The 15,199-nt window shown below is 40.0% G+C and overlaps 2 protein-coding genes across 3 annotated transcripts in view; both read left to right on the forward strand.

The window, feature by feature from the left end:
* Nucleotides 1-1,384, forward strand: part of ptprh (protein tyrosine phosphatase receptor type H) — a 35,677-nt gene extending 34,293 nt beyond the window's left edge. Inside the window, exon 19 of the mRNA XM_035406574.1 lies at nucleotides 983-1,384. Coding sequence (XP_035262465.1) covers nucleotides 983-1,135 — 153 coding nt within the window. The 3' untranslated portion in view covers nucleotides 1,136-1,384. The remainder of the gene's footprint in view (nucleotides 1-982) is intronic.
* A 7,540-nt stretch (nucleotides 1,385-8,924) lies between these two features.
* The window catches only part of LOC118219756 (apoptosis regulator BAX-like), a 39,863-nt gene continuing 33,588 nt past the window's right edge, over nucleotides 8,925-15,199 (forward strand). For both annotated transcript variants that reach the window (XM_035403147.1, XM_035403148.1), the window contains exons 1-2: nucleotides 8,925-9,092; nucleotides 9,290-9,329. In XM_035403147.1, coding sequence (XP_035259038.1) covers nucleotides 9,071-9,092; nucleotides 9,290-9,329 — 62 coding nt within the window. In that variant the 5' untranslated portion in view covers nucleotides 8,925-9,070. The remainder of the gene's footprint in view (nucleotides 9,093-9,289; nucleotides 9,330-15,199) is intronic.

Raw genomic sequence — 15,199 nt, forward strand, 5'->3', positions numbered from 1 at the left:
GACCAGTTATTGCCTTCAGATGTCATCAGTGCTGCACCGAACAACCTCCCACTCCGGAGCCAAATTCCGTCCAAAATGCCCCAGTGTGTAGTGGGCAGGAATACAACCTGGACAGGTTGCCAATCTATCGCAGGGCACACACATCCACTCACAAACTCATGCCTATGCACAATTTAGAGTCTCCAATTAGCCTGCATGACTTTGGGCTGTGGGAGGAAACCAGAGTACCTGGAGGAAACAGAGTACCTGGAGGAAACCCACGCGGACACGGGGAGAACCCAGGACCTTGTTGCTGTGAGGCGACAGTGCTACCCACTGCACCACTGTGCTGCCCACTTATTTATTTATTTAAATATCTATGGTGCAGTTTCTCCCTCCTCCTCCTCTAGCCTCCTCTATTTTAATATAGTTTTCTATAGCTTGTTGATAATTTTGCCGTCTTGGACATGTTCCTTTAAAGAAAGGATGCATAACATTGCAATTGCAAAATTTTTGCGATTTTGATAAACTGACATGACTGTCCTTCTAATTATGTTCGCATGCAGGCACTGCCCTCCCTGCTCTGTTCTACATACACTGGCTACGAGAGGGAGGGGCCAGCTCATGCATCAAAACGAGAGTCGGCTGAATGTCACTTTGACATTTAAAATAAAAAAATATGAATACCAAAGTATAAAAATAAGCAACTAAATACCAAAAACTCTTTGAGCGGGGGAATTTTATTTGGATGGGCCACCCAAATAAATTAATTATATGGGAAGCACTGACTTGATATTGCCGCATTCTTTTTGACAGAACAATGGAATTGGGCCAGGAGAAATATGGGACATCTGTTAAACCACAGCCCGTTTTATAGTTCTTTTTCATTATAGAAAACAATTTGATGACCAGGCATTGACAGGTATACACAACATTTTGGTATCTTGCATTAACTGTCACTCTTTTTGTCTGTCTTTGTACTTTCTTTTTGTCTGTCTCTTAGTCCCAGTACATCTTTTTGCACCAGTGCATTCTGGACTCTTTGAAGCCCAAACTGGGGAAGATTCAAGAAGAGCCCCTTTATCAAAATGTTGACATGATATATGTCAATTCCACTGCACTCAATGAGTTCCATTCAGCCAACCAAAATGGCTAGGTACACCCTGATGTTATGAAGTCCCTACATACATTTTATTCAACACCTGTTTTTCTGTTGTGTCTCCACTAATCCAGTTTTACTACTAATGTAAAGGATTAAATTTAATGTCCTGAAAGTTGTGATAATTTATTTCATGTAAATGTTAGTACATAGAGTACAACTTTAAGTCAAGTTAATTTTTATGCATGATGTGAATTGTTTATGTCAAAAATTACAAACAATAAAAATGCATGTTTTTCTTTGGAATGTTGTGGTTGAACGAACGGTCTCAGTGAGAGGGTACAAGGGACCAGAATTACAGATGTTTGATGAGATCTGGAGTAATTCAACACTATTTGGTTAAAATAGTTAGCCGTAGCATTAGCTGTTAATTGAAGAAGACTATACGGCAGTGCAAATGTGTTGCTGCCCAGGTTTGTGTACCATGTGAGTGTGAATCACTTTTGCCATCATACTTGTCTCTCATTTTGTCCGTTACCTTTCTTTCATTACTTACCAGTAGCTAGTGATAAATTAAAGGCATACTATGCAGGTTTTTTTGCAGCCCTTCTGGACTCTGTAGTCAATTGAAGTCTCGTCCTCAGTCCTCAACGGAGGTGTGGGTAGAATGCTACAAGAAAAATGTCAAGCAAAGAGGTGGGTGGTCAGAGATATTAAAAACAGCATTTTTAGCTTTTTGAATGATTCCATATAGATGGTAACACTAATTAGGCAGTGTTATAACAATATTTACACTGAGTGCACCCCAGTGTGAGAACATTGTATGGTAGCTACTCCATAGTGCAGCTATTTTTCTCGTTCGGTATTTTGCTATTTTGGACATCTAATTAGAACTTGAATGTAAACACGGAATCGTGTGTAACATAATTAAAATTAGCCGGCCATAGGTACATTATGTCTAGCTAATAAACTTGTAAAATTAATGACTTTTTCATGAAGTTATCCATAGCCTATCCAGATATTAACTTTATTTTCTCAAATGCAACATAAAATATGTATATGTTTATGGCTATGGATAACTGGTACCTTATGCGAATTGTAGCTACCTTATCTGACCTGTGTTCTGTACACTCCTGGGTAAAAAAAAATGGGCCAAGCCCAAAATGGCAAAATATTAAGCTTTTAATGGTCTTAACAACAAATCATTGGTCAGGAAGTTAGCAAGAATTAAACAAATAGATAAAGTAACTTAGTATGGGATAGCCTTTCCCTTTGATTTCTTTAAATGTTTAAACTTTGTGGGTAAACAAGTTCATTGGGCTCATGTTTTGGCCTGGTCAGAGTCCAGATTTGAACCCTATAGAAAATATTTGGTCTCACATTAAACACAAACTAACCAGGAAACATTTTTCAACTACTCATCAATATTGAATGGAACAACAGTTTGTTACAGAAAGAAGAGTCAATGTTGTTCCATTCAATGTTGATGGCTTCAAACAGTTGATGAGTAGTCGAAAAATGTTTCCCGGTTAGTTCGTGTTCAATGTGAGACCAAATATTCTCTATTGGGTTTAAATCTAGATTCTGACCAGGCCAAAACATGAGCCTGATGGACTTGTTCTCAAGCCACGTTTTGGTGGTCTTTGCAGTGTGGGCAGGAACATTGTCTTGTTGAAAAATAACATCTGATCGTTCCTCTTTAGAAAACAACTTTTCAATTGTGGGAAGCAAGCCTTTCTGCAATATTCTCCTCCTGCATTCCCTACTGTATTTCTCACCAGATCATCAAAGACACCTCTCTGGAGCATCACCATGCAACTCAATCATGATTCATCACTCCACACAACTCTGCTGAAGCACTCTGAATCTAACTTTCCATATTCTGCCAAAAACTTTATTCTGTCTTTGATATTTTTCTGAGACAGCAATGGCTTTTTAACACATCTAGACACAAAACCTGCATTAGATAACCTTCTGGTTATTGTTCTTCTCGAAAGAGTCTTGTTTTCTGAGGTCTTGAATTCTGTTGACAGTTTTTGTAGGCTTTACTGTCTAAATTTCAGCAGCCTTCCAGATCCTTTCTTTCTGACAACATTACCTGTTGTTTCAAAGTGTTGACCTATTCTCTTAATAGCTGATAGAGAAATAGGGATTTCCTCTGCCTTTAGGGTCTTGTAAATTTCAGAATAGCTACAGTTGGCCTGATGAAGACCAGCTATGCAGTTTCTGACAGCAACCCCTGCATGATATTTTGCTTTTTTTGGAGCAGATTTCCTTGCTCCTTTACCGTGGGACTCACAACACTGAATACTGTAGATCTCTCCCTGCTCTGTCAATCCTGGTTCCATTTATGACCTTGTTATAAGGCCCTTGATGGGCTGCATTGGGTGTGGCAGATAAGAGTAGTCATTATTTGGTTGAGAACAAAAAAAAAAAAAAAAAAACATCTTTTTTGTGTACATTTGTACACCCAGACATGTGATAGTTTGAATTTTACATCAAACATTTTAATCATTATCATGATTTTACCTTTGCGTACAAGAAGACTATATAAGTGAATTTCCCTGTTTCTAGCTTTTCCCTAAACAGTTCACTGCAGCAAAAGTAAACAAGCAAATGGTGGCACAGGAGGTCTCAGGAGTGCATTGGTTTAATTCTTGCTCATTTTCTGACCAATGATTTGTTGTTAAGACCATTAAAAGCTTAATATTTTGCCATTTTGGGCTTGGCCCATTTTTTTTGCCCAGGAGTGTAGTTGCTCCAACGTCCTTCGATATGAAGTTATTGTGCGTCACTTTGGATAAAGCCACTGCCAAATAAAATGTAATGTAATATTGCATTGTTATATTCCTGAGGTATAGAGTTAGAAATCAATGATTGAAATAAATGCAGGTGAACTACTTATGCTTAGGCAGTTATGCTGTGTTTACAATCAGGATCAATCTGCAAACCCTGATGAGTACGAGTCTTTGTTTGCATGCTTGGTTAGTCAAGTTGGCTACATGTTGCTTGATAGTAAGCATGCATCAATTCAGTTCCCAATTTAAATAAATGCTGGTGATTTCCCAAGCCAGCTAAGTTGCAACTATAAACAGTAAGAGCAGTTGCCATAGGGGGGGGGGAAGACATTTCCATGGGAGAACGCAGTTGGGTGACAATTGGGCATTCCAAGTTAGGGGTGGTGATTGGACATACACAGCCCCTTGTTGGGCACCAAATTATTATTATCGAAAGAAACTGGCATGCTAGCATGGAAAATTCTAGCTATATAAAGACAATCTAGCTAATGGTACTGTTGGCCAGCTTCAGGTCTAACGCAGCTAGCTCACAAATGCATATGCTGCCTGGGTAGCCGAGGCTGTTAACCTGGTTTAAAACCTTTTTCATATCTAGCAGTGTCTACATGCTGTATCTTGTCAGGCTCGGCCATGTATGTGATTAGGTTATTTGTGACCGAGTAATATACTGTATGCTGAAAAGTTTTCCTATTCATTCTGACTGTGTGCTGTGGAAGTCTTCGCTCGCGGTTCTTCAGTCTCTCTTCCCTCCTGTTTTCACAAAGCTGGGATCACAAAACCCTGTTTTATATTATAGCGATTCTCCTAAGGCTGCATAGCTGCTCCCTGGGCCTTTTTTTGGGTGGATTGCTATGTATATGGCTGGGATGCTGTTAAAAAAGCTTTTAAACCACTCTACTAGGCAAAAAGTTAGTCACTATTGCTAAACGTCCTGTAACGTAGGCTACTGATGATTATTCTGAGCAAAATATTAACGGGAAAGTTCAAAGTTGCCATGGATTGGAAATATTTTGCTTTTTCACTCTGTGAGAGGTTGTTGTGTTCAGGGACGCTCTCTTTTGGATGTATGGAAGAAAGAGGTGGTCGGTGGTGTAATGTCTTGTGCAAGTGTTGTAACTGTGACATTTGTATTACCCTGCGCAATGTTGTTACACTGTGTTGTCAGGTTTGTTGACACTATATAACTCCCCAGATCTGTACCTCGACACAAACCTGTCTCGGAGGTCTACTGACAATTCCTTTGACTGCATGGCTTGGTTTTTGCTCTGACATGCACTGTCAGCTGTAGGACCTTATATAGACCGGTGTGCCTTTCCAAATCATGTCCAATCAATTGAATTTACCACAGGTGGACTCCAATCAAGTTGTAGAAACATCTCAAGTATGATCAATGGAAACAGGATACACCTGAGCTCAGTTTTGAGTGGCATAGCAAAGGGTCTGAATACTTATGTAAATGTGATATTTCAGTTTTATAATAAATTTGCAAAACAATTTCTAAAAACCTATTTTCACTTTGTCATTATGGGGTATTGTGTGTAGATTGATGAGAATAAAAATGAATTTAATCAATTTTAGTAGTTAAGGCTGTAACGTAACAAAATGTGGAAAAAGTGAAGGGTTCTGGATACTTTCCGAAGGCACTGTACATTAATTAAAAAAACAAAACAAATGAAGACAGTTATGAACAAAAGTGGAATATTTAAATAGAAACTGAGGGCAATGACATTAAATGGAAAATTATCCAGTCGTTCATATTGTAACAATTGCTTACGGCGCTGGCTAACCCCTGACAGGGTATAGAGTAAATGCATGTAACTGTTTAGCTCAGCTACAGTATCAACATTTTCACTAAGTGAACAATCTAACTAAAACAGCGGCACTGGTTCTACAATAGGAACAGAAAAGAAACACATTACACGTTAATTGAATGAAAACATTCTGAAATTTCTGCAGTAACATTGGCAAAGACATTACATATTTATAACGTTAAAAAAAATTAAATTAGGCCTACTGCAGTAACACATGTGACTCCTGGCCAAAGAATTTCAGTCAATAAAGAAATAGCTGCCATGACACATCACTCATCCTGCATGCTCCTTAAAATAGGGCGGGCAACCCGTAAATTAAACACATTATGCATGCTATTTTAAAAACGGCATGAAACATACAGCATGCACAAAGCGACAGTAATCATAAACAGTGCACCAATAATCGAAACATGAAGCATTAACATTGCCCTTGTTTAAGGAGCGCATTTTAAATGAACACCAATCAATAAATACACCATAAAATAGTAGCCTAGCGTATTTAAAACATACCAGTCAGGCTCCAGTGCAACAAACCTCGAACCTGGCTATGCTCAGAGTTCACCCTCCTCAAACGATGCGTTACGCTTTTCTGGATTTCATGTCGGCGCCTACTTTATCTGCTCATTAGCACCAGCCCCATGCCATTGTTACACAAAGGACACCGTCTCCACCATTTTGTTTTTGGTAGGCAATATACGGGTTACCTGGCAGGTAAGGGGGCGGTGTTACTGACGCGACTACCTTGTCACACCCAATGCCAAGGGTACCTGACAGATGAGGAGAGTGTTAGGCCTACATCAGAAAAAATGGGTACATTCCATTTCATACCACTTAATTACTCCGGTTATTTTGCTTAATAGGAACATGTTACTGTTCAGCTTCAAGGCCGGTTGCAGTCAACAGAAGAACTGTGCATTGGTGATATTATTTACCGTCCGTTTTGCGCAACAGCGGTGTACCAGCCAAACCAGAGGCACAAATTGGTGGCACGTCTGGACAGACAGCGGTCTGTGCAGCATGAAGTAATGAGTCGTGCAGCGAATTGAGTTTTCCCTCATTATGTTTATGTATTGTGTAATAACCAATTTGTTGCAATACTACTTTGTACTTGTTTTATCAGTTTCTATGCAGGTTTAAATGTGGATCTGGCAGTTCTGTGACTTAAGACAAGTCCTGTTTTCAAACCGTGTTGCCTGAAACTAACCACTGCATGTGTTCTATTCTGTAAAGTTCAGTCACTAACTAGACACATTAATTGGCAGCTTTGGAGCCACCTCTAGTTTGTTAATGTGGTTGCAACTGTTTTAGTTATAAATGTATTAGCCTACAAAGAAATCTAATTTAAAAATTTTTTTTTTATTGATGCTCTATATTTTTCTTGTATGTTGTACACTATTTATATATTTCATTAATTCAAACATTGTCTAACACTCTTAAATTCCTGTAATTTTAAATGTGATTTCTGATACATGCCAGCCAGATCCCTCCGTTCTGCTACCTCAGGACGCCTAGCACCTCCCCCTCTTCGCACCTGCACTTCCAGAACACGTCTCCTGTCTGTTCTGGCCCCACGATGGTGGAATGACCTCCCTGTGGAGGTCAGAACAGCTGAGACTGTGAAAAATTTCAAACGACGACTGAAGACCCACCTCTTCAGGCTGCACATCTCTCCATCCCTCCCTTCCCCCCTGTAAATGACTAAACTTAGGGTTGTAACTAGGCAGCTGTTTCATAGGTTACTTAGTTGATGCGCCTGTCTTAACGACTACTTGTATTATTTATTTATTTTTATTTTTCCATAGATTGCGTTGTTGCCGTTCTCGTTGTTAGTGTTAATCAGTTTAACCATCAGGGTCCAAGTTGAACTATGCGGTTGTTCCCTGTACTTGGACCGGTACTTCTCTCTAGGGGTTTCGTCATACTTGTTCCTGGTTATGGTTATACACTTTGTTGTACGTCGCTCTGGATAAGAGCGTCTGCCAAATGCCTGTAATGTAATGTAATGTAATGTAATGATACAGGCTGTGTCAACTGGCATCTTTATTCTGACGAATTCAAAAATGAATAGGCCTAACGCATCGAGAATGTGGCACCATAAAACAGCGCCAAAGGGTTCTGTGGGTATGGAAAGAATGGGATATTCTATGACTTTAATTCAAGAATGGACTATCCAGGCTTCTGCATATATTGAAGCCTGGTTACACATAGCCTACGTTGACAGGTGTGAGCAATAGAAGCCGGCTACAATACATAGCCTACTTTATTCTAAGCAAAAAATCATATTCGATTAATACTTAAGTTTCAAATGTCAATTTGATTATATCAGTATCATCAAACCAAAGAAAATCTATATTGAACCTATCAGTAAAGTCCACAAGAGAAGTCCATCAACATAAAGAAAGCGCAGACATGGCTCTACTTTGTAAGAAAAGCTCCAGTAATTTCATGTTTGCAATAAGCTGAACCTACCAAAATTGAGGTTATCAAAAAAGTCATATTCTTTACAACAACAATAACGACAATAATTTTGCCTAAATAAATTGAAAAATGAAATGGATTGTGTTACGCGAATGGTTCTGATGAACCAATTAAAATTATTTTCAATTAAAACGCGAATCGGAGGATTCAGTTACGATTAAACAAGAATACATTTTATTACAGAACGTGTCATACAACACCCGAATCACAAGTTATAAATCAAACAACCAACGCTTGAAGCGATTCGGAACGGATTTGTACCCCACCGGGACTTGTAGCCTACGTTTGCTCACATCAGTGAGCACTTAATTATTCACTTCGAGCACTTCCTTCAACGAACTAAAATAATTGGTAGCTGAATGTTGGTATAAACAGCTTCTGTTTGACATAACTACATTTAGCCTATCTGCGATTGCACAGGTACCGACACGTTGGCTATATGCACAGAAAAATGACGCCCATACTCCGATGTGCTGATACTTGCTTTCTTCCGGGACTTCACAAGCTTAAGTTAGGTGAAGACGTGCTTGCCTTTCTAGTTGCATGTCTATATTTGACCGCTCGTAGGCGCATAGGCTATCGATTATTCTCCCCAAATATAATTAATTTGGTTTTAGAGTAATATCTAGATAATGTGTGGTAAGGTTATAAAATCCCATTGATGTAGTCTCAAACCAGACCATATCAATGGGATGGGGCAGTGGCTTGAGCTTCGAAGTAGCTCCGCCTCTACATGAAGTCTGAACTAAAAGGGTGAGTTTGAACCACACAGCAGTGCTCCACGGCTCTAACAACCGGCAGTAGGCTGTTAGGCTATTCTGTTTACGTCCAAAGGGAAAGCAGGCTACAGGAGCTATAGTTGTTGTCTGGAGAACTACTCATTCACTGTTAAAACTACTTTTCAGATGGAAAACCACGCAATATCAGGTATCAAATTTTCATCATCAGTTTTTGATTTAAAAAAAAAAAACTAGGTGTAGGCCTTCACAATAATATGACAGCCTATAACGTCATAGCTGCTTCTCTCATGTTACTAACTAGTTTGCTATCGCAAATGCTCGACTAAGTGGACAGTAGGCACAGTCAGAAAGTTTACACCCGACTTTCTGTGGTTTCACTTTCAGATGATCAAATCTTACACAGAGGAGAAGTCATTTTGAACGGGTAAGTTTGCGTCTTTCAGTGCATTTTTTTTCAAACTGTATCGTTAGACAGCACCTCTTTCAAGCTCTAGGTGGCTAACGAATTTAGCTGGTCGTCGATGAACGAAGCCTATAGTGTAAGGCAATATTATTGGTTACAGTAAAAAGTGGCTTTTTTGCCGTTTCACTGTTACGTTAATCTTTCTGGTTTTCCCCTTTAAATGCAACAACCTGGTCTCGTGTTCATTAGGCTACATGACTGCATTTATCACCACTTTGCAGCGGTGTAATGTAACGAAGTAGAAATACTTATTTACTGTATAGAGGGTATGCATTGACGTCACTTTCTCACCGGAATACGCCCCCTCAGTCGGACTGAAGCAGAGACTAAAAAATATGGACAGAGCTACTGTGACGTCACCCACTGACTCTCCGTGGGTCTATAAAATACGTTTTGAAGCCAGAGACTGTAAAAAATATGGACAAAGCTACTGTGACGTCACCCATTGCCTCTCCGTGTGTCTGTAAAACACGTTTTGAAGCTCAATGGCGGGCGCGGCCATGTTCTCGATTTGGAGCCAAAACCATAGAGTTAAGCGGTCTTGTGAGTTTAAAATGTGATTGACAGTCCGGTGCGGAAAAGCCCATCAACCTGAACGAACGATTGCAGAACGAACTCGAGGCTAGCTGACTGTCTGTCGTTATGTTTTAAAATATATGATCAAATATTTACGGAGTTTAATTTCCATCCGTGACTGTACTGTGTCATGTAATCACGTTATATGTATGACATTAATAATACAATTATGTTCAGTTATCTTCAATTTATGTTTCTCGGCAAAACGAATATGCTTAGCTAGCATATCAGCTTGCCAGTGAGCTAGGTAAGCTATCCGTGGTTAGCTCACGCATTAGAAATATGAACTACAGGTAGGGAGGGCAAAACGAAGCTTTAGAATGTCGCCAGCAGTGTATGCGCGTGAGCTTGACAATACATTTCTCACAGAAAAGGTCGTTTGTTACCTTTTTTTAGTTCATTACAGTGGTGATAGAAGTTACTAGAATTAAGTGGTACTGTGCTGTTAGCCTTTATTGATCGCTGTACAAGGTAAATGTGAAGTACCTAGCACAATCTGACAGTACTAACCCATAAAAATATACTTTGAGTGGTACTTGGTCAATCGAACGGTAAATGTGAAAAACATTCGATTATAGTCAGCGGCACCGAAATTTTCTGTCACACCCTCGATAAACAGCAAAAGTCCCAGTAGAAGACTGAATTAAATCTTTAAAAGTTATATATTTTCTGAAAGCTTATCGATTCCGCTTGGCCGTAGTGAGTGAAACTAGGCGATCTGAGCATATAGTCGCTATGTAAATTACGTCAGAAGGATTCAGCCTTGTTGTTTGCTACCTAAACTTCACAGCACACTCAAATCCCTTAGCATGCTTGTAGCATGAAGTGTCTACTTTCAAAATCCATTTAAACCATTCACAAATGACTTGGGACTTTGAAGTTATAAGTCGGGATGTATCAAGTGTCCAGTGAAAATACTGACCTAGCTCTCAGTCAGAATTCTGAGAGAACCAACTGCCATAAATGACCGCGTAAAATCAACCAGTAAGAGTTATTATGATGTCACTCGTTCAGAACCCCATAAATGTAAACAGTCGAATGTTCAGTGAAATCTATCGGTTTTCGGTGCCGTCGGAGTCCCGATCTTATCATTGATGGAATTTTGGGAAAGTGCGAGCTAAAAGGCCACAAAACAGCCAATATATCACATTAATATTCCATATATGTACGATCGCTGTTCACAATACGTTAATTTAAGGCTAAACTGGTATTTTAATCACAATACTTATGCTAATTTCCGGAAATAAATTTTTCGATTGTCCTCCCTACTACAGGGGAAGAACATCGACTGCACTGATGTGTCAGTCAATCAGAGATGTGTAGACTACTGGTGATTTGACTAGGCTAATTTTCATATAGGCCTAACTGTCTGGTAGACCTGCTGTTAACCAAGCAAGTTATCGTCGTAGGTTTTCGCCACAATCAGTTAATGAGCCATTAACTGCTACTACTCCATCGCCGTTTGTGGTGTTTACTTGCTGGGTGACGCTAGCTGACCGATCGTTCGCAAGTCACTTTTTACCGAATAAAAATTAACACTGTCAGCGGTGATTAACAAATCTACCAAGTATTTTAATAACTGATCTACAGGCGTGTAAATATGACAACGCACTTTGAAGAGCAAGTTTTCCACCTGTTGCATAAAGACAAAAATAATGTACACATTGAATTTCTAATTATTATTATTTTCTTGCTAGCTTCTAGCTTTGTCACATTCGTGCAGCCTAGCCCAGGTAGACATTTACGGAATGTACACGACTGACAAGCCGTCAAACACGTTTGACAGAATATTTGCCGGTTAGGGTTAGCTAGCTAGTCAAATGGCTTGGTACCTACGCGAAGTTGCGAACTGTTTTAGCATAGACTACTGGACTACCACATATAGCAAATACGCGTTAGCTGATTACGCTTTCTGCCAACTAATTATTTGGTTAAGTGGGCTAAAGGAAATAGTAAAAATGATTCGGCTACCGCAAAACTTCAGAGGAGGATTATTTTATGGTCGTTTAGTGCAGCTGTAAATAGCACACGCCATAATGAAATCACTGGGATGCCTGCGTTTTCTGACTTCGCACAGGTGGACCGTGGTCGGAGCCGCAATGTCAAGGCTAAGAAGCGCCACCTCCCACCCCAGTGACCATAGACTGTAGCCTCTACAGTAATCAGGAAGTGACACAAACTGTACCTCATTGGTCCACAACAAATATTATAACAGTGCCCAAATGACACAATACATCATGAAATCGACCCATGGACAGTCATAAGACGACTAAAATACACATATTGTGACTATTTGTTCTCATGAGAAAAAATTATTGACTTTGTATTTTGACCTCATTTGCACCGTAGACTTACATGGAAACCGGATATGAAAACACCTATCTGGAGCCAACCGTAGTGGCGCTAGTGAGCAACCAGGAACAACGAGACCAGGAAATGAGCTTCAAAAACGAAGTCTGGTTTTGGCTGCTTGGACTGAAGCCGCGTTTCCACCGCAGGAACTTTACCCCGGAACTAGGAACCTTTTGAGGAACTCAGTGCGTTTCGACCGCAGGAACTAGGGTCTAAATTTAGTTCCGGGGGCTTTATTTTACCCCCAAAGAAGTTCCTGCTCGGGGGATAGTACTTTCCAAAAGTACAGGAACCTTTGGGGTGGAGCTTGCAGCGCTGAACATTTCTGATTGGTCGAGTACTCGTAGCATTTGTGTTGTATTTATTTTCCGCCATTACCCGCCATGTTTGAAAATATGCAGCGGCAAACCAATTTATTTTCATAACTTCAAATCAAACTTGTATGTTATGCGGCGCAGTAGCCTACTTTTGGTTATAGCCTGCCAACGTCTTGAGGCGCGTTTCCACCAAAATTACCCGGAACTTTCAGTCCCAGGAACTACTTTACCAGGAACTAAAAGGTTCCTTCAGCCAATGGTTGTCTGCGTTTCCACCGGGGTCTAAAGTACCGCGAAGATTAGGCAAATTAGCCCACTGACGTTGTCGTCGGTCCATCTGCCATATGATTTCTTCTGTAACCCCATACTACCACCGAAGTAGCCTACATTATTTTCTAATAACCGGGACAGCCCGGAGGGGTTTATTCCACTTATATACAACGGGTTACCAACAATGACTATATATGGTTACTTTTGTATTTATTGATTTTCATATATCCTCTCAAACACATTCATTAACAACAGAAAACATGCACACGTTGTAAACAATTTGCTGTTTTATTACTTTCTCGTCGTCAATTCCATATAGGCTAATCGCAAAATGACAAGAATAGAACGAAAACTCGGACTTGCGTGAAAATGTAAATTAGTAGTGGTACAGCCACCGTTTGCTTTCCTTCGAAGTTACTGCTAGCCGAGCAGCGAAGTGTGCCCTCCAGATGCGAACCATGCACCATAAATGAGTCCATAGTCTTCCTGGTCTTTTCGTGGAATTGAAAAATGGCAGTAAAATTACGGCAGTCTGAAAAAGCTAAAGGGAAGATTACTAGAATTAACCTGTTATTTTACCCGGATAAAGTGCGGAAGGTGATTTCCAGTTTGCTTGTACTGTATCACCAATGTTAATTATGCAGAACTACCGCATACCTCACATAACTGTATCAAACGTTTTGAGTCAATTACAACGGGCTAACAAAGAAAATCCGGAAGAAAATATTCAGCAACCGAATTAATCCGTTTGAATGTTTTGGTAGCCTACGTAATATGCTGTCCCAGCACGAATGCTTAGCATTTTATGAAACGAATACTAAAGCAAGAAAAGAACAGAAGAGCACACGTTATAATTCCAAGACGTTGACAGGCTATAACCAAAAGTAGGCTACTGAGCCGCATAACATACAAGTTTGATTTGAAGTTATTATGAAAATAAATTGGTTTGCCGCTGCATATTTTCAAACATGGCGGGTAATGGCGGAAAATAAATACAACACAAATGCTACGAGTACTCGACCAATCAGAAATGTTCAGCGCTGCAAGCTCCACCCAAAAGGTTCCTGTACTTTCGGAAAGTACTACCCCCCGAGCAGGAACGTTTTGGGGGGTAAAACAAAGCCCCCAGAACTAAATTTAGACCCTAGTTCCTGCGGTGGAAACGCACTGAGTTCCTCAAAAGGTTCCTAGTTCCGGGGTATAGTTCCTGCGGTGGAAACGCGGCTTTGGAATTATAACGTGTGCTCTTCTGCTCTTTTCTTGCTTTAGTATTCGTTTTATAAAATGCTAAGCATTCGTGCTGGGACAGCATATTACGTACTAAAACATTCAAACGGATTAATTCGGTTGCTGAATATTTTCTTCCGGATTTTCTTTGTTAGCCCGTTGTAATTGACTCAAAACGTTTGATACAGATGTGAGGTATGCGGTAGTTCTGCGTAAGTAACATTGGTGATACAGTACAAGCAAACTGGAAATCACCTTCCGCACTTTTTGTCCGGGTAAAATAACAGGTTAATTCTAGTAATCTTCCCTTTAGCTTTTTCAGACTGCCGTAATTTTACTGCCATTTTTCAATTCCACGAAAAGACCAGGAAGACTAGGGACTAATTTATGGTGCAAGGTTCGCATCTGGAGGGCACACTTCGCGGCTCGGCTAGCAGTAACTTCGAAAGAAAGCAAACGGTGGCTGTACCACTACTAATATACATTTTCACGCAAGTCCGAGTTTTCGTTCTATTATTGTCATTTTGCGATTAGCCTATATGGAATTGACGACGAGAAAGTAATAAAACAGCAAATTGTTTACAACGTGTGCATGTTTTCTGCTGTTGTTGCCAGTTATACATATAAAATGTGAATGCATTCTGTCGCTTCGGATGTCAAGACATGAAAGCGAATGTTCGCATAAAAACATAATGAATGTGTTTGAGAGGGTATATGAAAATCAATAAATACAAAAGTAACCATATATAGTCATTGTTGGTAACCCGTTGTATATAAGTGGAATAAACCCCTCCGGGCTGTCCCGGTTATTAGAAAATAATGTAGGCTACTTCGGTGGTAGTATGGGGTTACAGAAGAAATCATATGACAGATGGACCGACGACAACGTCGCTTTTTCATACGTCAGTGGGCTAATTTGCCTAATCTTCCCGGTACTTTAGACCCCGGTGGAAACGCAGACAACCATTGGCTGAAGGAACCTTTTAGTTCCTGGTAAAGTAGTTCCTGGGACTGAAAGTTCCGGGTAATTTTGGTGGAAACGCGGCTTAACTTGAAATAAAACTTGTATGTTATGCGGCGCAGTAGCCT

Source organism: Anguilla anguilla, chromosome 2 (assembly GCF_013347855.1).
Source record: "Anguilla anguilla isolate fAngAng1 chromosome 2, fAngAng1.pri, whole genome shotgun sequence".
NCBI lineage: Eukaryota > Metazoa > Chordata > Actinopteri > Anguilliformes > Anguillidae > Anguilla > Anguilla anguilla.